The following is a 21599-nucleotide window of genomic DNA, read 5'->3' on the forward strand; positions in this document are numbered from 1 at the left end:
TACCTGTGACTGCAGGGGCCCTGAGTATTTCTAGGATGTTAGCATAGGGAACCTAGGCCAGCGTTTCCCAACCTTCTCAGAATTGGTCAGAAAGGGGAAAGAACTTCAGTGGAAACTTTTCATATTTTCCATCTTATTAAAAAAATTTTGAGGGGACATCAGCCCCGCTCGCCCTGCAGACCTTCACTGGCTAGCGCTGCCCTTGGGAACGGTTTCCTGACTTCACCCAAGGCTCGTGGCTGCTCCTGCACCCCTCGTGCTGCTCCAGAACAACACAGTGCTCAAATACATGGGGGGTGATCACCACCTGGGCCTCGGGTTCCCCACAAGAGGGTGGAGAAATCGTGCCGCATCCACTGGGAGAAAGGAATGGCAGCTCAGAGGTGTTATGAGTGGGACGCAAGCTTGGGGAAGGCTTCTGTGCAACACAGGACACCACTGCAGTCACTCACTTACCCCAGACCAACACGTGGGCCATGCCGCCCCCCCCCCCCCCCCCCCCCCCTCTCGCGGCCCGTGGGACGCAAGCTTGGGGAAGGCTTCTGTGCAACACAGGACACCACTGCAGTCACTCACTTACCCCAGACCAACACGTGGGCCATGCCGCCCCACCCCCCGCCCCCGCTTTGGCAGGTCCCTGCACCAGAGCTACCCTGCTTCCTCGTCACTCAGGTTGTAGCCCAGTCCTTACTACTACCAACTCCTGTGGGACCGACTCTGGGTTATTTGCTCCATTTCTTGGTTTCTAAATACGTATCTTTACCAGAGAGACCAGCAGCTACTTATCTCAAAAGATTGTTAATAATCACAGTAGCTCACACCTTCATGGAGCTTAGTAAGCTCCAGGCACTATTCTAAGGAGTTTATTTAATTCTGAAACAACCTAACAGATGAGGAGACAGAGACAGAGGCACACAGCTAGTCCTGGCAGAGCCGGGCTTCCACATAGGAAGCTGGCTCGAACCCAGGCCCTGAGGTTCGGATATGATGGTGGGCAGGAAAGTGCTCTAGGGACTGTCCAGTGTCCCTGAACAGAGCGGTCACGTTGGACCAGTTGTTTTCATAAAGACCTACATACATCAAGGGTGAGATAATCGAAGACTAACTTTCCTACACTAATCCCATTGATCACGACCTTTTATGTCACACTATTTTGAATTCTCAGGATGCAATGACCTTTTCTCCCGCACAGGAGGGGGCTGCTGCCCAACTTTCTCCTGGTGTTTCTGAAGGGCTCCCAGCTGGAGGATGCCCAGTCTTTCTCAAATGAGCTCAGGGAGTTCTGGGCCACCTCTGTTGTGTCTCTGGCTTATAACCCTCGCCACGCTGACGCAGAACCTCACAGAGGCACACTCGGGGTGCTATTCCAGAGTAGAATGTAAGGCAAGGCCGAGATGGCCAAGAAAGAACTAGGAAGAAGGACAGAGCTCCTGCCTCTGCCCCTGCCCCTGATGAGAGCTGTGAACGGAGGAGACAGGCAGCATCAACAGGCCTGGGGGCTCTCACCCTTCACAGACTCCTGGGCTGGGATGGCCTGGGGGGCACTTCCAAGAAAGCCCCGCCTGTGCCTGTGGGCTGCGGCGGGCGCCATCCCACCTGACCAGTCTCGAGTGGGACAGAGAAGAGCTCCAGGCTCCCCAGGCAGTGCTAATGAGCTGGGAACCACTGAAAAAGGTCCGTTTTGATACCAAGAAACTAGCAACCAGGGATGGCACAAGGAACAGGGGAGATGCAGTTTCCGACGGGAGAAGGAGACCCCACCTCCCCTGTGCCTTTCTTGTTTAAATGCTTGACTGTGCATGGGAACGCAGCCTCTGTGGCCTGTGCCGGGCTGGCTCTGCAGTCGTCCTTTTCTGGAGAGACAGCTCCAGGGCACAGGGCCTTGAGCTCTCACCAGGCAGCTGGTGCCCTGGGGCTCGCAGGCCTCTCACGTAGTGGGGGTGCTCTGCCTTGCACCTGGAGGGGACTCGCGGTGCTGAGGGGGCTTCAGCGCTGGTGAGCACAGGTTGGGTCGGGCCTGGGTGCTGAGGGGGCTAAGTGGCGAGGAAGAGGAAAGGAGATCCAAGTGTCCTGGGGGACACTGCAAAGAGAAGCTCACTTCTGGGGTGCACAGTTGTCACGACTCAGTAAAGTAGCAGGATTAAGCTCACGTCCTGCCGACAATCTGAACTGGCCCTATTTAATCATATTCAGGAGGGCTTCTCTAATCTTTCTTCCAAAAACTGCTACAGTGCAGGTACAAAGTAGAGGGAACCCTGTATTAGCTAGGAGTGTTTCTGAAATGAAGACAGAGCAGAGACAAACCCCTAACAGCAATCCCAGGGCCAACGCTGTTTGAAATCCAGCCTTACCTGACTAGTGCCTGACCTCCCACGTCACAACTCGGACACGCCTCTAAGGGCATTCGGGCACCACAAGGCGTTAGTGACTGTTATTCAGGAGGCAAATTTCGTCCCCTCCCAAAGAGCAGCGTTAGGCAGGTAGGCAATCATCAGTTTTATTAGCATGCACAGTGTTTCTCGAAAACAACCTGGCCATTGAAATATTAGTCACGTCGTCATTTCTGTAGCACAGGTTAGCAGCACGGTGACTTAGAGCAGGTTAACTCGAGAAAGCAACCGCAGGTGTGAGCCCAGCCACGCCCCTCTGCTCAAGACAGAGGCGGTACGGCGAGCCGGGCTACAAGCGCCTGCGCGCCGCGTGTGCCTCCCTGCACGCGGGGACGCCTTCCAAAGTTTCCTCAGTATGATCACCGGCATCTGAGACTTGAGACACCCAAACTGCACCCCCTGCTCGGGAATTCGCCCTGTCAAAGGCAGGCCACACCGTGCTTCAGAGCAGACAGTGTGTGACAACGGTCCTGAGCAGTGCCCCGTCCGGGGCAGCACTGCCCTGAGATCTGGAAACCGAAGCCAGACGAGCTGGTCTCTGGAATATCTTCTGACCCGCCTGCCTGGGTGGGTCATCTTTTTCTCTGTGCCACAAACCTTTTCTGCCCCCAAATTTTACTTTCCAATTTTGAGACTTAGACAATTGAGCTCATACAATCTGGCTGAAAAGCTGAGATAAAAATAACTTGCCCAAAACACACTAAGGCTACATGACTGATAAATGTCAAGTGATCAGAACGAAGGAAACTTAAGAGTCTTTCCCTTCCGCCTGTGGACGTCCTGGCTGCCACAGGCTGGGACACAGAGAGAGGAGCCACGCAGCGCAGCACTGGCCGCTCTCAGACCCTCACCAAGTTTGTCTGTGGATGAGATAATATCAGCGGGCACGGAGGAGTCCAGATCAGCATCCAAAATTCCCAGGGGGTCCAGCTGTGCTACATGGTGCCCTCGAATCTATGAATGGGCCAGCGATGGAGAGGGAAGGACACACACAAAAGGACAGGAGAAAAAAAAGAGGGAAGGGGTAAAAAAAAAAAAAAAAAGTAAAATTACATTAAAATTAGTGTTTACAGATTAATTCTCACCCACGTTTGAAGAAACAGTTACTGGAGCATCATCAAAATTTACACAACTAATTCCGAGAGGATCAAGTTTTGCAATGTGGTGACCCCTGACCTGGAAGCAATAATACAAGCAGTCATTAAGCAGGTCCTGTGGGCTGTGGCGAGGGGTAAAAGTTGCACTTGGTCAACCCTTTCCCTGAGAGCGCCAATGAACCCAAACAACAAAGTCAGTTTGTAAAAAGCCTTACAATAGTTTGTTTTAAAGCACTATTGTGCATAAATGCACTTTTATAAAAAGGGGATAAGCTCCTCAGGTTTTGATAAACCTGGCAGTCTAAAAGGACCCATTTCTCGGGATCCTTACACAGTTTTCCTGGATAAACAGAAATGGGACATGCTGGGGACTTTAGCTCCAGGGTGAAGACCACTCAGCTTAGAACACGCAGAAGTCCCTAAGGAAGGTGTGCGTGTGGCCCTGCTGCGTGGGTCAGGGCACAGGGAGCACAACAGCAGACAGCTACAACAGGGACCTCGGCGCCTGATCTGAACTGTTTAAAAGCAAAAAGACACGGAAAATCCCTTCCAATTTTGTTTCTTTAAGTCTTGGATACTTTATCCACCGTTTCTTGCTAACAATTTGGGAAGGGGAGCAGCTGCTGAGAAGTCACTTAAAGACCAACAGAAATGACTGAGGCTGAATGAGCCAGGCAGTGGTCAGCACACACCAACTGCGCCTCTTTCTACAGAAACGCCCACTGTGAACGGCGTGCGTCTCGTCATTTGCCCTGGGGAGAGAGCCTGACTTGCCAGGCTCCAACAGGACAGACCCACCCTGTGCTACCTGTCCTGACACTTGTGGCAACTGGCCCCGTGGGCGGAGGGGAATGGTCCACACGGCCGTTTCCAGGAAAGAGAACGTCGGAGACAGAACTCTGTGGTGTGACACCCCTGCTACGTTGCAGCAATGCCAGAAGAGGCAGCAGGGGAGCCCAGGTCCTGAGGGCTCCCAGAAGGGCCTCCCCGGGCCTGATTTCTCCTCCTTTCCCCCTGAGAACTACTCACAGACCAGGTGGTAAGGTCTGAATTCTGGGCTCTTCTCCACGCCAGGCGGATATCCTGGAAGGGGCTTCTGGGCTCTGAGAAAGGCCACGGGAGCCCTTGGTTCTGCATGAGCCTCCTCCAATGGGGCTGACCACTGACCGGAATGTTCCTGGAGAGGTGGCCCCTCTGCAGGCTCAGCTGCCCCTCACCTGCCTCTCCCTGCTTCCATGGGCTCTGCTTCTGTCCCCAAACCCTACAGGTTCATTTTCTCTTACTGCATTTGGGCCCTAGCAGCTGAGAAGGGGAGCAGCCCACACGTCCCAGTCACGGCTCCCTCCCGGGGGTTGGCACTTCCCCTGACGCCCGGGCACTGACTGCGTTTCTCTGCTTACAAATCATTCTTGCCAACCTATGGGAAGAAATAAGGGCAGGTGCTAAAGGTGGCAGAGGATCTGCTCAAACGGGGTGAGACTGCCTGGGCTCCTTTTCTCTTGTCATATGTTATTTTTGCCTCCCTCCAGCCCAGAGCAGGGAGAGAGAGCGCCTAGTGTTTGGTGGGGGTGAAAGTTAAGTGACAACCTTCACAGGGTCAGCTGGGCACTCTGTCACGGATGGCTGGCCGCTGCCACCTTACCTGGTAGGCCCTGATGAGAGACTGCACCGCCAGGTGATCCTCCACCAGCTTGTCCACGTTGGGCTGAACCTCCACCAGGGGCCGCGCTCTGGCCACAGCTGACAGGGAGCCCAGGCTCAGGGGGAGCGGGCTCTGGTAGGCGGTGCCCGGGGGCGCTCCGGCATTGGTGTTTCGGAAAAAAATGTCCCACGACTGAAGACAAAGAAGGAACACACATGTCACTCCGTTGCTCCCCTAAGGCCTAGGACTCATTTTTAGCCAAAAAGAGAACTGTTCTTGGCAGGTAAGTCTTGATTACGTCCATCTACCAGTAGCCTGGTTGGGTCAACTTCTTCCTACTCTGGACAGCCTGCTTCTGCCCCCAGAGGGTGGGTCTCTCAGAGGCTGGGCCCCTGCTTCCATCATTCCCTCAGATGTGCCTCCTTACCGCCAACCCTACGACGCAGATGCCCTCCCATCAAAACTCCCAAGGCCCAAGGCCGAGCAGCTCTGCCCGGCTTGCGGGTGCCAACTGCTTCCACGACAGGCAGCCCAGGAGGCAGGTGAACAGAGGCCTTCCTGCCCCATCTGTTCCCTGCCTAGTCATCCGGAAGACCAATGCTCGTGGCCCTCCTGCCTGTAGGGCTGCAGCTGCCCCAGGTCCTCAAACCCCAACTGGGCATCCTGAGGGGAACTGAGTGCATTTAGATCTGCTCTCCAGACCCCAGAGGCGTGGCACAGCTTTTGAAGCCCAGGCCTGCCTGCTTGTGCTTTCTCCCCGGACACAAAACAGAATCAGGGAGACTTCCCTGGTGGCACAGTGGCTAAGACTCCGCACCCCAACGCAGTGGGCCCAGGTTCGAGCCCTGGTCGGGGAACTAGATCCCAACACGCATGCCGCAACTAAGAGTTCGCATGCCGCAACTAAGGAGCCCGTGCACTGTGGCTGAGGAGCTGGCGAGCGGCAACTAAGGAGCCCACCTGCCGCAACTAAGACCCGGTGCAACCAAATAAGTAAATAAATATTAAAAACAAAAACAAAAAAACCCCAAACAGAATCAGGGCCTTTATGTAAGAGGCAGCCCAGAGCTCGGACCTGCGAAGCCTGAAGCGTCCCCACTGACCCCTACAGAAATAGTCTTGTCACTAAGGGCTCAGGGTGTGCAGTCAGAGGCAGAACCTCAAATCTGAGCTCTGAGATCTTGGCAAATAAACCTAAATTTCTGTGCTCAGTTTTTTCATCCGTAAGATGAGGACAAAAAAAACTGTATATTCTTCATAGGTTTTTTTTCTAAAGACTAAAGGCATTTAGCACACAATCTGGTAGGCCGTTGGCATTACTGGTAGTAACTGGTATTACTACTGGTTTCAACTTCCTTTGTGCTAACGTGAACTCCTCTTCCTATTATTTTTGGCTATTTTGTGTTTGATTCAATTTTTTCTTTTCTTTTTTTTTGGGCCATGCTGTACGGCTTGTGGGATCTTAGTTTCCCGACCAGGGATCAAAACTGTGCCCCCTGCAGTGGAAGTTCGGAGTCCTAACCACTGGACCGCCAGGGAATTCCCTGATTCAATTTATAATCTGCATAGACACTGTGAACTATAATCGTTTATCTCATACAAAGACGTGAGGCTTAAAATAAAATTTTAGAGGTCAGAGAAACTAAGACTTAATAAAATTCCATTGCCAAAAAATATATATTAAAACTCAGAGAGTTTAGAAATGTGCAAACATTGTCTTTCTTCTCTGCCATGCATTTTCCAGTTTCTAAGATTCTTCTGTCAATAAACTCTGGTTAGACTTCTAGAAAAATCCGGAGACGAGAAACCTCACTAGATTTTTGTTCGCCCTCCCAGTTAAGTGCCACCCAGATGTTGTCCAGATGGGCTCGTCTGGGAGCTTGGGCAGGTGTCGAATGGGTCTATCTGTGTCTGGGCAGAAACCTTGAGACTGGTCCTGAAGCCTGAAGTCTTCTGGCTTTTTCAGGCAGGCTCTTTATGACATGTAGACGTGCTGACCTGGACGGTCCGAGAGACGGCTGCCGCCAGTCACAAACCCCTGGGATGCGCACAGGCCTGGAGCATCACACAGGGCAGCCCGGCCTCCCACTAAAAGTGTTTCTGAGGGGAGCTTTCCAGAATGTTTATATCATTCTACAATAAGAACATAGTCCTTTTGTACTCAAAAAGATTAATTTAAAAAACCAAACTATTAGGGAGATGATAGTACAACATGGTGAATATACTAAAAACCAGAATTGTACAATTTTTACATGTGAATTCTATCCCAATAACAATTTTTAAATGTTTTAACATATCTCACTATTCAAGGTTTTACTGTTTTTACCTTTCTGGTTAATTTTCAGCATGTCAGCTGACGGTAGAAGGGAGCTCTGGGGTTCTCTTTTGGCAAAGGCCATAACACCGACTGCAGAGCACCTTGCATCACGTGACCTGACAATCAGGGGCATTCTACATCCAGGGCTTGGAACCCCAAGACCATTCTCTCCCTCTGAGTCCTCTAACAGGGCTAAAAGCAGTATGCCCACCAGAGAAAGCAAATGACTTACTCTTGTGAGAGAAAGGAGAGGATGCCTCAGGATCAGCAGCCTTGGGCAAGGTAAGGCTGCCCCAAGCTCAGCACCCACCTGGTTCCTTACAAAGGCCTAAGGAGCAGACAAGCTGGACACCCCCAAACCTTTCTGACTCTGTGAGCTTGTACAGCAGGCCATGCAAGCTCCACGCATTCTGGGAGCAGCTCTGGCCCAGGGCTTTCCCTGGCCCCCACCCATACCTCCAGTAACCGAGGGCCTGGACTAAAAGGAGCCCCCGCTGATAGGGCAGGGAATGCGGCAGGAGTCAGCCCAGCATTGCACGGCAAGAACCAACAGCACGCTGCTCCTGCCCTGTAAAACCTGATCTAGTTTCTGCTTTGCCCCCGGCGGGCTCTAGCACTGGCGTCCCCACCCTTACATGTGTCCATGCCAAGTCCTGCTCTGGACACATACCCTGGGACTGCAGCGGGGCTGAAGGACAGGGCATGACCCTGAAACCAAGTAGCCTCTGGAGAGAAGCACACAGGATCCCAGCTTTCTTCAAGCCTTAAACACTGTCTTCTGCCCCACAGAACGCATGAAGACATGTGTAGAAATGCAGCGGCAGTCGCCCAACGACAAGACCTTGGATCGAGAGGGTCCCCTGGCTGCACGCCGACCCCCTCACCCTGATGGGCACCAGCTGCTGACAGACCCAGAGCCAAAAGGCATAGCAAAAACCACAAGTTCACCTCTCTTTAGAAAAATCAGCTTTGAATAACAAGAACAGTAGTGGCAGCCACAGAGGTAGGAGTAGCTACCACACTGATGCTCCAAGCACCTGGAATGCCAACTACAGCCTCCTGGGGAGAGGTTCAGGCAGGCAGGACTGACACAGAGTGGTCACCAGGAAGGGATACTGATCGGGTTAAGTAAGACAGAGCAACCCTTACATCAACAGCATCTCTCAGGCTGGCTGACCCTTGCCAAAGCCGGCAAACAATAAAATCAAAGGATTCCCAGGGCTGACCCCCGGAGGGCGCAGGCCGAGCCCCTGGGTGGCCGTGGGGGTGGGGCGGGGAGGGAAATCTTAGTCATCGGGCCTCCTCTCTCTGACCTTCCTTTGTGCTTGGGATAAAACTCCAGGTGATTTTCAATTGGCTGAGGACAGCGACACAGATGGAAATTCTGCTCAAGCTGGAGGCGGTCAGAAAAAACTGGTTCCTACCAGTATTGCAGAGAGCTGGGAACCACTGGGAAAGAATATGCCAGGAATGCAGCTTCCTCCTGTCCCGTAATTCACCCCCACTGAGCAGCTCAGCTTCCCTGCAGCTCTGGCAGGCCCTCCCCCCACGCTCTGGGCAGGTGTGGGTACCTGCACTCAGGTGAGGGCCCGGCCAAGGAGCCCACCCCAACAAAACGGCAAGCCCCCTTCCACCAGATCCGATCAGTTTGCACACGTGGGTGACAGAAAGTTCCTGGCGGCATACACTTTGCAAAACCCTCACACCGCAGCTTAAAACTGGTAAATCTTCACGTAAGTCAGACCTCAAAAAAAGTTGATTTAAAAAAAAAGGCTGTGAAAATGAAGGTCATTTTTTTTGGCTTGCAGGTTTCGCCGCCCTTCAGAGGCCGAGCTTCTCTCCCTCCAGCATCTTCTCCAAGATGCCTCTTCCACCCCTCCCTTCCCCACACCTGAACTGGCTTCTGCCTTCTTTCGGTAGTAGCCTGCGCCTCCCCCACTCCTGCTGCCTGGGGCGCTCAACCCCTCTCCACACATTGACCCGCGTCATCTTCAACCTGTGGCTCTGTCACTCACTATCTGGAGAGGGTTTCCCTTCTGATAATCGCAGCCCTCATTTGCACACATCTGAACTTGAGGCTTTGATTACCCGTATGTCTACCTGCTGCCAGTTCTGGTTCTCTCCCCGGCAGCGGCTTCCCTGCTGCCAGAACCAAGTGTCTGCAGACCCGCTGCAGGGACAGGTGACCACGAGGCTGAAGTGACTGGTCAGTGGGCCCTTTCCCAAATGAAGAGAAAACTTCAAGAAGAGGATGCCTGTGCGGTCCCACATGCCCCCTGTACGTGGAGCTTCGCGGCCTCCGTGCCACAGAGGCGAGCAGCCCTGGCCCATCAACGGAGGTGTAGGCCGGCCACCCACCTCCCATGACTGGGTTTAAGGCCATTAACTTGTTGCTGAAATGACTTAAACCAAAACACAATAGATTTCAAGTGCAAATAAGTATAACATTCTGGGTAAAGTGAAACCAGAATTCTTACATTTAATTTTAGATAACTAAAAGCATTTAACTGTAGTACATGAAGTTCTGTTTTCAAAAGCCATTAGCTCCTATGCTCCCCCATACACCGCCCAGACTTCTCCCAGCCCCAGCGGGCTTTCCCTACTGCCGCCGGTCCTCTTCTCCCCAGTCAGAGGGAGCTCTTCAGAGCTGCAAACACGCCCCTTCTCTGTAACGTCTAAGGAGGCTGGTCCGGTGCTTTGCACATAGTAAGTGCTCAGCACACCTGCTGAGCTAAGTTCAGACAGGACAGACTCCTTCAAAGGCGGACATCTTGACAGGTGTGGTGTCAGATGCAATGTCAGGTGCAGTGGTAGGGCTGGTGTCAGGTGTGATGCTAGGTGCTGTGCTCCCTGGGATGTCAAATGTGGTGCTGGGGGGCGTTAGCTGTGGTTCTAGGGATGGTATCAGGTGCCGTGTCAGGTGTGATGCGAGGTGGATGCCAGGTGCTCGGTCTGGCGTGGTCCTAGGTATGGTGTCAGGTGTGGTGCTAAGTGCTGTGCTAGGCGGGCTGTCAGGTGCAGCAGTGCGTGCGGTGACAGCTGTAAGACCGTGGACCATCCAGAGTCCTCATCTCAGATAAGGCACTGACCTCAGTGGGTGTGGGAGTGCTAACCAGGGGATGCGGGCGTCAGTGGTTCAGTGAGGCAAGCAGACTTTACCCTGCTGATTGTCAGCAGATCGCAAGAGTCTCAGGGCCAAGTTCCTGACTGTGAAGGTCATGACAGAGACTTGTTCACGAAGGGTTTGGTTTTGGAGGGGTCGCAAACCTGCTACCAAGCGCCCTTCCCCACCCCGTCTCAAAGGCCCCCGATGTGTGTCGGATACGTGGGCCAGGGCAACTGTGTGACCTACCAGGGCCACGCACAGGCTGAGCCACCAGAGTGGGCCTGCCTGCTGCCCGCCTGCTCCTGGGGGTTGGGAGCCCCAGTCCTGACCCCCACAGGCTGGGCGAGGGCCAGGGAAGTCACTTCAGCTCTCTGTGCCTCATTCTCTGCCTATAAAAGTAGGGAGCACAGGCTACTTAGGACACCCCTATACTTGTGTAGCTTTTTACACCTTAAAAAGCACCTGTAGGTATACTCATATTTGTTCAAGAAGCTGATGATCAAAGCTTAACCCTAGGGTTACTAATGCTTATTCTAACTGCTCAATTCTATGACTCTGGGTTATGGACTGGCCAGACCACTTTCTCACGTCCAAAGTCCCCTTCAGATGCCCTGCTGTCTGTCTCCACCTTAGCTATGGAACAAACCCCACCCACCCGCATTATGCACCCCGGTCTAGAACATGATGTCACCTGCTAGCCACCACCACCCTCTGCTGGGCGCCCTGCCAAGGACCCTGACGTAAAACACCACGCGGGGGAGGGGGTGGGGCAGCCTCTGGCCACCTCTTGAATGGACCAAACCCCAGGCTCAAAGGCCATCACAGTTGATAAACTAATGACTGCCGGGTCTGGACGTCAGATGCCAACACTGTCACAAACAACCATATCATTATGTTCTGATACTGACAATGCTTTTTAACTGCCACAAACGTGAAATTCAAGGGAACAAGTGACCAAGGACAACACATGCATGGCCAAACAAGGGTTTGGCGGGTTCAGGCTACTTCAGTCAAATAAATGGACAGGCAACAGCTCCCTGAGCCAAGGATGGTCACCTGTGACTCACTGGCCGACAGGCACTGGACCCCAGTGCCCTGGAGGGAGCTGGCACTGCTCTGAGGCTGCATGTCTCCCTACTCACCCTGCACAGGGGCTCTTCCAGCTTAGAAAGTGTGCTGGCAAATTCTGCATTATTTCCTAAGCGCCTAGCTTTCTGTGCACACCAGCCCAGCTATGGAGTGGAGCTGAGCGATTCATGTCTGTGCTGTGTATGAAAAGCCTGCATGGGGCAGTGTCTACAACCCTCCTGGTGTACCCTGTCTGTGCCAACTGCTGGGCTCCATGCCTTTCCTGAAAACACCGTGTGGGACCGTCCAAACGTCCCGACGAGACGATGGCCGGGGTGAGGGGGCGAGAAGACCTGCGGTGGACGGCCACAGACCTGCACAAAAGGTTCCTGCTTCAGGGCTAGGCAGTCTCGAAAGACATGCATAGTGCTGGGCTGCAGACCCCTCCAACCACAGGCAGGGCCTTGCTCAAACTGTCCCCAGTTGAGAAGGGGCGGGGCCACGTCCCAACCCAGCTCACTGGCCACCACCACGTCTAGGAGGCACCAGGATCTGGGCCTGCCTGACCTGTCACCACAGACCTATTTATACTGGGAGCAGTTAACTTGGGGGTTCTGCTTGGGGTGCCTCAGCCAGAGAAGCCAAATGAATTGTGCTCGATTAGAGCGATGCTGTTATTTTTAAAGCACAGTGTAGTACAGGCGAGAGAACATCTCCAGACAAGTTCTACTATCTTCTCTCTGTATGGGTGTGCAGGTACAATGTCAATAAACACACAAGATTAGCAAAGAAAAGCTGCCTCAGCTCTGCTCTAAGGAATCTGCTGATAGAGGAATGATAGTCCCTGGGTTTCTGCCCTAAACTAAAGGCAGTGGCCCTATCAGATCATTATAGAAAGGACTGTGGTAGGCTGCCCAGTGGCCACACGTCCTCCCAGGTCCACAAAAGGCCCCCTGCAGTGGCCATGTGGCTCCTCCACTGGGGGTGAGCCCTTGGGGGCTGGCCTGAGACTTGCTTTCACCAAGGCCATGGGTGGCAGTGGCAGCGTGGGCTCTGGGTGGGGCATCCAAGGCCTGCAGCCTCTCCTCCCCTCCTCTCTTCTCCTCTTGGAGCTACACCGAGGACTTGTGAGGGAGTCTCTCTGGTCCCCTGGCTGAAGGCAGGGCCTGGTGGACAGCTAGCACCAAGCACCAGATGTGAGGGGGGCCTTTGCAGGGCTGCAGCCTGGCCAAACCCCAGCTGCACGGAAGCTGGGAACCATGAGAAAGACTTTACTGGTGGTGTTTCGAGTTGCCAAGTTTTGGGGTGGTTTATTACACAAACGCTCATAGAAACCAGACTTTTACTGCAGGAGAATATTATACGCAGGACGCCTGTGACGGCTCTCATGAGCAGTCTTTCTGGCATTCCTCAAGAAGTGAGAGCCCTTGCCCTCTGCCTGGTTGTCCGCACCCAACAGCGCATTCTATCAGCTCAGAATTGCAACTCTCAAGGGCAGCTGTGCAGGACCACAGTGGGCATCTGGTCCCAATGCACCTAGTGGATGGCCCCACGTGGAGGACCTAGCCCAGCTGAGCCAAGCCTCAGGCTCCGAGAGAATTCTGGCTCTGCGAGTCGGGACCACTTAAGAGAGAAGGCCCTAAACTCACAACCTGCCCATGGACGGCAGAGCCCAGAGCCCAACAGACCTTCAGACCCCTCGCGGGGGCCTGGCACAGGCGGAGCCGGGGAGTGAGTGGCCTAGAGGCTCTGGGCTGACAATGTGATCACCACCACAGCCCCTTTCTGGGAAAGGCCCCAAGGAACACCTCCCGCTGACAAGGCGCTCCTTCCCTTCCCCAGAGAGGAGGCGCCAGGCAGGCGGCTGGGGCAGAGCTCGCTGCGCCCTTCTCAAGAGCTGCCCCAGGGACTTCCCCGGTGGCGCAGTGGATAAGACTCTGAGATCCCAACGCAGGGGGCCGGGGTTCAATCCCTGGTCAGGGAACTAGATCCCACATGCATACCACAACTAAGAGTTCACATGCCACAGCTAAGGAGCCTGAATGCCACAACTAAAGAGTCCACCTGCCACAACTAAGACCTGGTGCAACCAAAAAAAGAAGGAGCTGCCCCGGCCCCGATGTTGACTTGCTCCTTTCTTGCTCTTGGTGTCCACCTTCCCCTTGAGGTCGCTCTGGATCTCTCTCTCCAGTTATCACCGACATTTAAAAACCCACGATTCTTGGGCTTCCCTGGTGGCGCAGTGGTTGAGAGTCTGCCTGCCGATGCAGGGGACACGGGTTCGTGCCCCGGTCCAGGAAGATCCCACATGCCGCGGAGCGGCTGGGCCCGTGAGCCATGGCCGCAAAAAAAAAAAAAACAAAAAAAAAAACCAGAAACCCAAGATTCTTGCTTAAAATACAGTACAAAAGGATAGTCATTAAAAAAAATCACGCTCCCAAAGATGCAGCACGCCTTTACTCCCAGCCCGCCCTCCAGCCACCGCAGGCTTAGTTAGCTCTCCATCAGCGCCTGACACCCTCACTTTCTGCCAACTGCTCAGGGGTCCACACTCCCACAGCGTTTCACAAACTAAGCCAACACCCCTCGGCTTGATCTCGGGGCCTCTCCACGTATGTCACAGCTCAAACTGCTGGTCTTCACTTTGCTGCCTTGGGCTCCTGGCGCCGAGCCTCCCAGAAGCTTCTGTGAGTGCTCGCTGAGTGCCCCCCGACCCTTCCTGGGCCCCTGCGGCCCTCGGCCTTCACACGTGCCTCTTCTGGGTACAGCCACCCTGTCCCTGGCCAGGCCCCTTCCTTACCCTTCAAAACTCAGAACAACTGGTGCTTCCCTGCGGAAGTCGGTGGGGTTTACTCTGTATTCTAACTGTGCTTGGCTTACTGAAGTCCCCACGGGCCCGCGAGCTAGCAGGCCCCGCACACTCACACCTCCTGGCAGCCAGTCGACTCAGTCCTCCAATAAAACTGTCACGAGCTGCAAACTGCTACACACATAAGGTGAAGGCACTGCTTCAGGAGCCTTACACTTTCCAAAGGTGTTAATTTTATGTCCCTGATGGTATAAACAGAAATCCTTTAAGAGTAAAATACTATACTGAAGTTAGGGAAGATGTTCTTAGTTGGTTTAGTCGATTTAACACAAAAAGTCACCAGGGTTGAGATTCATCCTGATTTAGGAAGCTGAGTATGGAGGGGGAACTTCAAAGTGAGGTTTAACAGCCTCGATCACTGAAAGCCCATGAAGTATACCACATGTGTGTTTTCCCCCAAGGCCAGCAAAGAACTAGGGCGAACCGTGGCTGAGTTTTTAAAGTGCAGCCAAGGCAGTTTCAAAGCTGCAGAATGAAAAGGAACGGTGTCACCCCATCCTGGGGACGACATGTGTCTGCTTCTGCTCTGCTTGTCTGGTTCAATTACAGAAAATAACAGCATTGTGTTTCACGAGCATGGAAGGAAGAAGCAGAAGTGCCCGGGCCAGAAGGGTGGCATGGCCGAGCTCAGAGAGGTGGGACCGAGAGTCTAGGATCTGCACGTCGAGCGCCACACAGAGCTCTTGTGGTGACCACGCTGGACCAGAGAGCTGTTACTACACGTGGGAGCTGGCCCGCAGAAGGCAGGAGAGGAAATGGACGCAGTCAGCAAGACAAGGAAGACAGGCTTTTAGGAAGCGGGCAGAGGTCACTCAGAAGGCCCAGGCAGGGGAAGTGAGCTCCGATGCACCAAGGACGGCTGTGGTGGCCCAGTGAGCAGGGGCACAAAGGGCACCACAGGGTTCAGAGGGCACAGGGCCCGACCCTGGGTCCTCCCTGCAGGGCTGACACCGCGCTGTGACTGTGGCGGGGGTCGGGGTGAGGGCGGGCACCTGCCTCTGCTGCACAGGAGGGGCCCGGTGAGGACTCAGCAACTCTCAATTACCTGTGCATGTGAAACACTAACAAGGGCAATCTGGCTTTGACTCTGTTTTTTTAAGACACAAATAAAAATAAGATGCCACCATCTGACTTGTGCCCAACATGGCCAAGACCTTAATGAGGGAGGGCTTCGCACGCTGACAGAACAGGCCCTGGCTGACAGGTCCTAGGGGGTCAAGGGGCGAGCTACACTTGACAAGGTGTTTAAGACTGGAGCGCAGAGGCCGGACTGGAGAAAATGATGGGGAAGAGACGGCTGTCTAGGAGAGGACCACACCAAGGGACGAAGAGGAGAGGGACGGCGAGACGGAGTGCAAAGGCAGACCCTGGGCCGGCCAGGTAACTGGGCGCAGAGGCACGGGGAGCGCTCGGGGGCTTGTACCCCTGAACTGCTTGATTACTTTACCACAAACATAACATTCACCATTAAACATTTAGAAATAAAAGTTTTCTTTAAAAATAGGGATACGACAAAATTTTAAAGTAAATTAAAGTCAAAAGTGAAAGGGCAGCTTTAAAATAATCACAGCTGATAAGAACATCAGCTGAATATATAGACTGAGAATGAGATTATAGTATTAGAGAAGTATCTTGTTAATTTTGTTAGGTGTGGTGAAGAAACCATTCCCTTGATAGAGCCACTCAAATGCATTTATGACAGAAATGTAAGTGGGGAAGGAATAGATTTTTAAAGACTGGCAAACTGCAGAGAGCTACTGAAGTTGCGTGACGGTCTCCTCACGGAAGTTCATTTCACACTCCTGTCAACTGGGGGAAGAAAAAAAAAGCACAACGTGAGAGTTGTGACTTAAGTTTTATGTGGGGCAAAATGAGGACTATAGCTCGGGAGACAGCATTTCAGAGAGCTCTGAGAAACTGCTCTAAAGAGGTAGGGGGGAAGGTCAGTATATTTGTGATTTTGGTGCAGGGCGAGTCCATTCAATCGAGCACATATTTTTTGCAGAAGGCTGTTGCTAGTCACGAGGAGCAGACAGCACCATGAAGGATTTTAGTACTTTTCTAGATACAGGGAGATGACAGAATTGGGCTCATAAAATCTTCTCCTGAAAATATCTATCTGAAGACCTGTTCTCCCAGCTTTTCCCAGAGCACAGAGTGCTTCATTCCTGACCTCCACCCCCTGAACTCCTTTCAGGGGGTGTTGAAGGTCAGCAGCTGCAGAGCTCATAATTTGATCCTTGTAGAGGTAGATGGTTAAGTGTCAATTTGTAATTGACACTCCTATTGTGTGTTTGAAAACGTCATAAAAAGTTTAAAAAATAATAGGAAAGCAGAGCATAGAAGGGCAGGGAGGGGGAGATGCTAAATTTGTGCTGTTTCTGCTGGACACACAAAAAATTCAGTCCTAGCAGTTCCTCATAAGCCCTCTGCAAAGGGAGGGAAGAGAATGATGACAGAACCAACTCTTAGGACAAGGAATTTGACATCCCTTATCTGATGCAGAAATGAGAGATCAGAAAGGTGATCAATCTAAATCTTAAAACCTAATTTTCTTTATCTCTCCCTAAACTATTTTTTCTAACACAGAGCACAAACGAAGCATTCTTAATAAAGCCAACGATTTCCAAGGCCTTCCGTGGGTCACAAATGCCTTTGAAAATCTGATTGAAAGCTCTGGATCCTGTCCCTCAAAAAATGAGCATACAACAGGTACTGGGCCTAATTCAACTTGGAGAGGCGATCAAGTCCACTTTGCTGGGATGGCCGCGGAGGGACACTGCCATTGTAAATGTCCACTGATTTACACCATCCTGTCCCTCTCCCTCAAGGAGATGCCGTGTCCCCTGGAGAATCCTGACAACAGAAACCAGCACATAAAATCTGGCCCAAAGAGCCAACCTGCATGTATTCTCTTATTAAACTGAAAAGTCCTTTTTTGAGATCCTTTACCCATACCCCCGCGGAATCTCTCACAGAGGTGCTAAAGAGGTGCTTGCTCTGACCCGCGGAGCCCAAGGACCCAGTCCTCACTCTGCATTCTTCCTCAGCTGGCTGCACCTGTGCCTGTCAGTAGTCCTCTCACTGTGCTGTCCTCATCCCTGGGACAGATGGACACGGTGACCATCCCACGCACCCTGAGAACCCCCAAGTGTTACCTTCCTCGACACCATGTGATAAAAATACTTTTCAAGAATAGGTGGAGCACAGAGCATTTTTAGGGCAGTGAAAATACTCTCTATGATACTATAATGGTGATACATGGCATTATGTATTTGTCCAAAACCACAGAACGCACACCACCAAGAGTGAACCCTAATGTACACTATGGGCTTTGGGTGATGATGACACGTCAATGTAGGTTCATCAACTATAACAAATGTTGTAACTGTGGTGGGGGATGTTGATGGCGGGGAGACTGCATGTGGGGGGCAGGGGGTACATGGCAAATCTCTGTACCTTCCCCTCAATTTCGCTATAAACCTAAAACTGCTCTACAGAATAAGTTTAAACAATTTTTTTAAAGCAATAACGATAACGATATTAATACAAATACTAATAATGGTAACAGCCACTGTGACGCTTTCAGCCCCACTTTCCAGAGCTCGGCACCACAGAGCCACGGTGTGCTTCTCCACTGCAACCCATTCCCGTGACGCCAGGCATTCACGCACGGACGTTCCCCGACCTAGATCCCTGTTAACTCGCAGTAGCTCACTCAGGTGCTATTCTCCCTAAAACCAAATATAACTTAAGAAGACTTGGCTCCATAAAGAGGTTACATCTGAGAAAAGGAAGGCAAGGGACAGCCTGGCTACAAGATGAAAGTCTGATTCTGAAACCTCTGGGCTAAGTTTATTTGAGAGATAACCTTGTGGCAACTGTCTTCAGAAACCACTAATATCTGACATCACAGGCAGAGGCACTTCTTTCCGGGCAGTGCATTTGTCTACAGCCTTGGGAAACACACCCCAGATCTCCTCCCATAGGAAACCAGGTCTCATCTTGCTCACGGAGCAAGGCAGCTTCCAGGTTGCCATGGAAACCTTGCTGGGCAAGGAGATTCAGACCAGGAGGCGGCATTCCTGATGAAACGGGGCTGGTGGCTCCCGCAGTCAAACGTACCCAATCTAAATGTCACTAGTGCTTCGGGGTAAAAGGGTAAAGCTTACGCTCAAGGACCCAATGGAAGCAGGCTGCCTTTAGATAAACAAGTCCCCAAAATTCACAAGGAAAGAGCCAGATCAACAGTGAGGACAGCCAGCCTCCGGCGGGCACTCGCTCTGCGCAGACCCGGAGCACCTCGCACATACTGTCTCCTTCCCACAGCCCGCGATGGGGCACAAGGAGTCTGAGCAACTTGGGGGTCTACCCCCCAGCTTCCGCTGGGCCGGCTGCCTGACCTGAAAACCAAGAAACAGTCATCAACCCATCAGTATCACCGGCCAAAACGCTGTGAAGAAGTTCTCCCACTAGGCACGCTCTGTATCCAGCAAACGTGTGAAGAGGGGGGCTCTAAGGAAGAGCCTCACCGGTTAACACAGAGAAATTAGAAGGACGCCTTCACAGAACTTACTTTCAAATACAAGAGAAAAACGTGAACATACTGATCTAAAATGTCATTTATACAGAAATCACGTGAAATGGTCTTCAGGTGTTCCGAGGACAGTGGGACAGAGGAGCTTCCTGCGGGGCCTTTCTTTCCGTGGGCTTCCTTTCTGCAGCATCACCATCCTGCAGCAGCCTTGGTGAGAGCCTGGGAGTGGTGCAAGTGCTTCTCTACATCCTTGCCGGTTTAACACGTTGGCTGTTCCAGGGAGCAAGGCCTTGAGCGCGCCGCACACGGAGAGAGGGACACGCCCCTCCAAAGAAGGTGGTTCCAGTTGGGCCTGGTGTGACGGCCGAGCTGGGCTGACGCAGAGAACTCGGGTCGGTGGGGCTTCCAGCCACCCGCCTGCCTTCCTTCTCGACGGTCCTCAGAATACATGCACTTACCTGGACGGCCAGCCACCAACGGCCAAGACTCCAAACACACGAAGACACCTGCTCCTCTGAGCCTTACCTTGTGTACACTTTTGGGGTTTTCCAACCAAGCATAGTACATTTCCTCCACATAGTTCGAACTAGTCCCGCTGAGGAAGGGCTCCGCAGCAACGGGGGCAGTATAGCACCGGATCTGCCCAAACGTCCTAGCTGCTGCTGGTCTGTTTTGTGAAAATGTCTTCACAGTCTGGGAAGCCGTCAATGGCCTCAACTTAGCAGCACAAGTCCTTAAGTGAAACATTCTTGTCCTGAAGTCTCTCACGACTGTCTGCACCAAAAAAAGAAAGAAAAGTTAGAAAGAGCATTGTAGCAGACAAGGCTACTGGGGGAAAACCTCGCAGACTGTGGCTGGAGGAGGAAGACCCTGTAAATGCATTTGTGGCCGCGTGCCCTGCTTCAGAGAGCACGACACAGCATGAGGTAGTCAAACTGACCAACCTTCTATGTACAGGGCCTGTGCTCGACATGGGGAGGAGAGAACACAGCTGCAGAGGTTATGGGCTTCGCCTGCAAGTTTCAATCTAGTTTGAGGGATACAATATATCATGATAAATATGTGATGCCCTATAAGTTTATACATTGTATAAAACAATTATAGGAAAAGGCAACAAAGATTAATTAGTGATTAGATTAATATTGTAAAATGAGAAAGATACTTTCTAATCTATCCGGAGACTACCGAGTACCCGTTGGACTCACGGTATTCTGGAGAACACATAGACGTTGGAGAAATATTTTGCTCATCCTCCAATAATTTATCTTTGAGCAGCAGAAAAAAAATTTTTTTAATTAAAAATTACAGCGACAGCACTGAGCACTTGAGAGGCACAGAAAATGCCAACAAAACTCCACGGGAGAACCCGCTCCTCCCAGGTGTTCCTTTCCAGCGGCTGGGAAAGCTTGGGGAAGGGCGTGGAGGACAGGGAGGATTTAGCTCTGGAGAGGCGGGAACGGCAGGCATTCTAAATATAAGAATCAGTAGGAGGAAAGACAGAGAGGTGGAAAGGTGTGAAGAACACAGCGGAAGAGCAAGAATCGTCTTGTCTGGCAGGAGAGGTGGATTAGCTGGACAGCCGGGGTCCTGACCCCCGTTTCCTAAGACTGGGAGCGGAGGAGGGCTGACAAGCGAGGGAGCGGGCTCTGCAAGAGGAAGCACGGGCAGCAATGACTACAGAAGTGTCTACATACCTTGGGGCGCTCTATGGTCATCAACTTGACATGTTAGGACTCTTCACGAACCCCACCAACTCCCTAGAAGGCAGGCGCTAGCTCTTCTGTTTTACAGGTCACCTTTCTGAGTTTAAGTTTTCCCCAAGGTTGAATGGACCTTGAGTTTGAGGATTGTAACTCTATCTACACTACCCATTTTACAAAAGCAGCTGATGCACCCACCAGACCATGAAAGAGTTTACACTGTTCCCGGAGGGGTCTTGAACCACTTCCAAGCACCCGTCAGAATCCAGATGCCTCCGGGAAGGGACCCAGTCAGGAAGGGATAAGGACACTGTGCAGTTCCTCTCCCCATAAAAATCCCGGCACCTTCCAGTCAAAGCGAAAGAGGCTGTGGGAGGGGAAGGGAGCCCCAGGGCAGGGACGAGGCTCACCACAGCCCTCTGCCCTGAGATATGGTGCCTGCTGGCCTAACACATGGTTGCCCTTAAATCTGCCTTAAAGCCAGTGCCCTGGCTGTAAAGTTGGAATTACACCCCACCTCCACTCCTGCCTGAAGGAAATCCAAGCTCTGAGACATGCTGAGAATTACCCAGAAATAAATGTTACATAAACTATCCTTTACACTGTTTATAAGAACCCTTCCTCTTAAGCCAAATATGATCAGAATATGCATAAAGGACACTGACAGAGAGAGTGTCTGGCCTGTTCTGCTGCTCAGAAAAGACAGGTCAGCAAAAGGGAAAAGCAGAACAGGAACTTTATTTTTATTTTTTGTGGTATGTGGGCCTCCCTCTGTTGTGGCCTCTCCCGTTGCGGAGCACAGGCTCCGGACGCGCAGGCTCAGCGGCCATGGCTCACGGGCACAGCCGCTCCGCGGCACGTGGGATCCTCCCA

General features: G+C 52.3%; 1 protein-coding gene across 3 annotated transcripts in view; it reads right to left on the reverse strand.

Moving 5' to 3' along the window:
* LOC114484926 (2-oxoglutarate dehydrogenase complex component E1-like) overlaps positions 1-21599 on the reverse strand; it is a 55216-nt gene that overhangs the window by 20453 nt on the left and 13164 nt on the right. For all 3 annotated transcript variants that reach the window (XM_028484443.2, XM_028484444.2, XM_028484442.2), the window contains 3 exons: positions 19552-19800; positions 5130-5321; positions 3242-3344 (listed from right to left, as the gene is read on the reverse strand). In XM_028484443.2, coding sequence (XP_028340244.1) covers positions 3242-3344; positions 5130-5321; positions 19552-19773 — 517 coding nt within the window. In that variant the 5' untranslated portion in view covers positions 19774-19800. Of the gene's footprint in view, positions 1-3241; positions 3345-5129; positions 5322-19551; positions 19801-21599 lie in introns of those variants that run through there.

Source organism: Physeter macrocephalus, unplaced genomic scaffold, assembly GCF_002837175.3.
Source record: "Physeter macrocephalus isolate SW-GA unplaced genomic scaffold, ASM283717v5 random_170, whole genome shotgun sequence".
In the NCBI taxonomy this organism is placed as follows: domain Eukaryota; kingdom Metazoa; phylum Chordata; class Mammalia; order Artiodactyla; family Physeteridae; genus Physeter; species Physeter macrocephalus.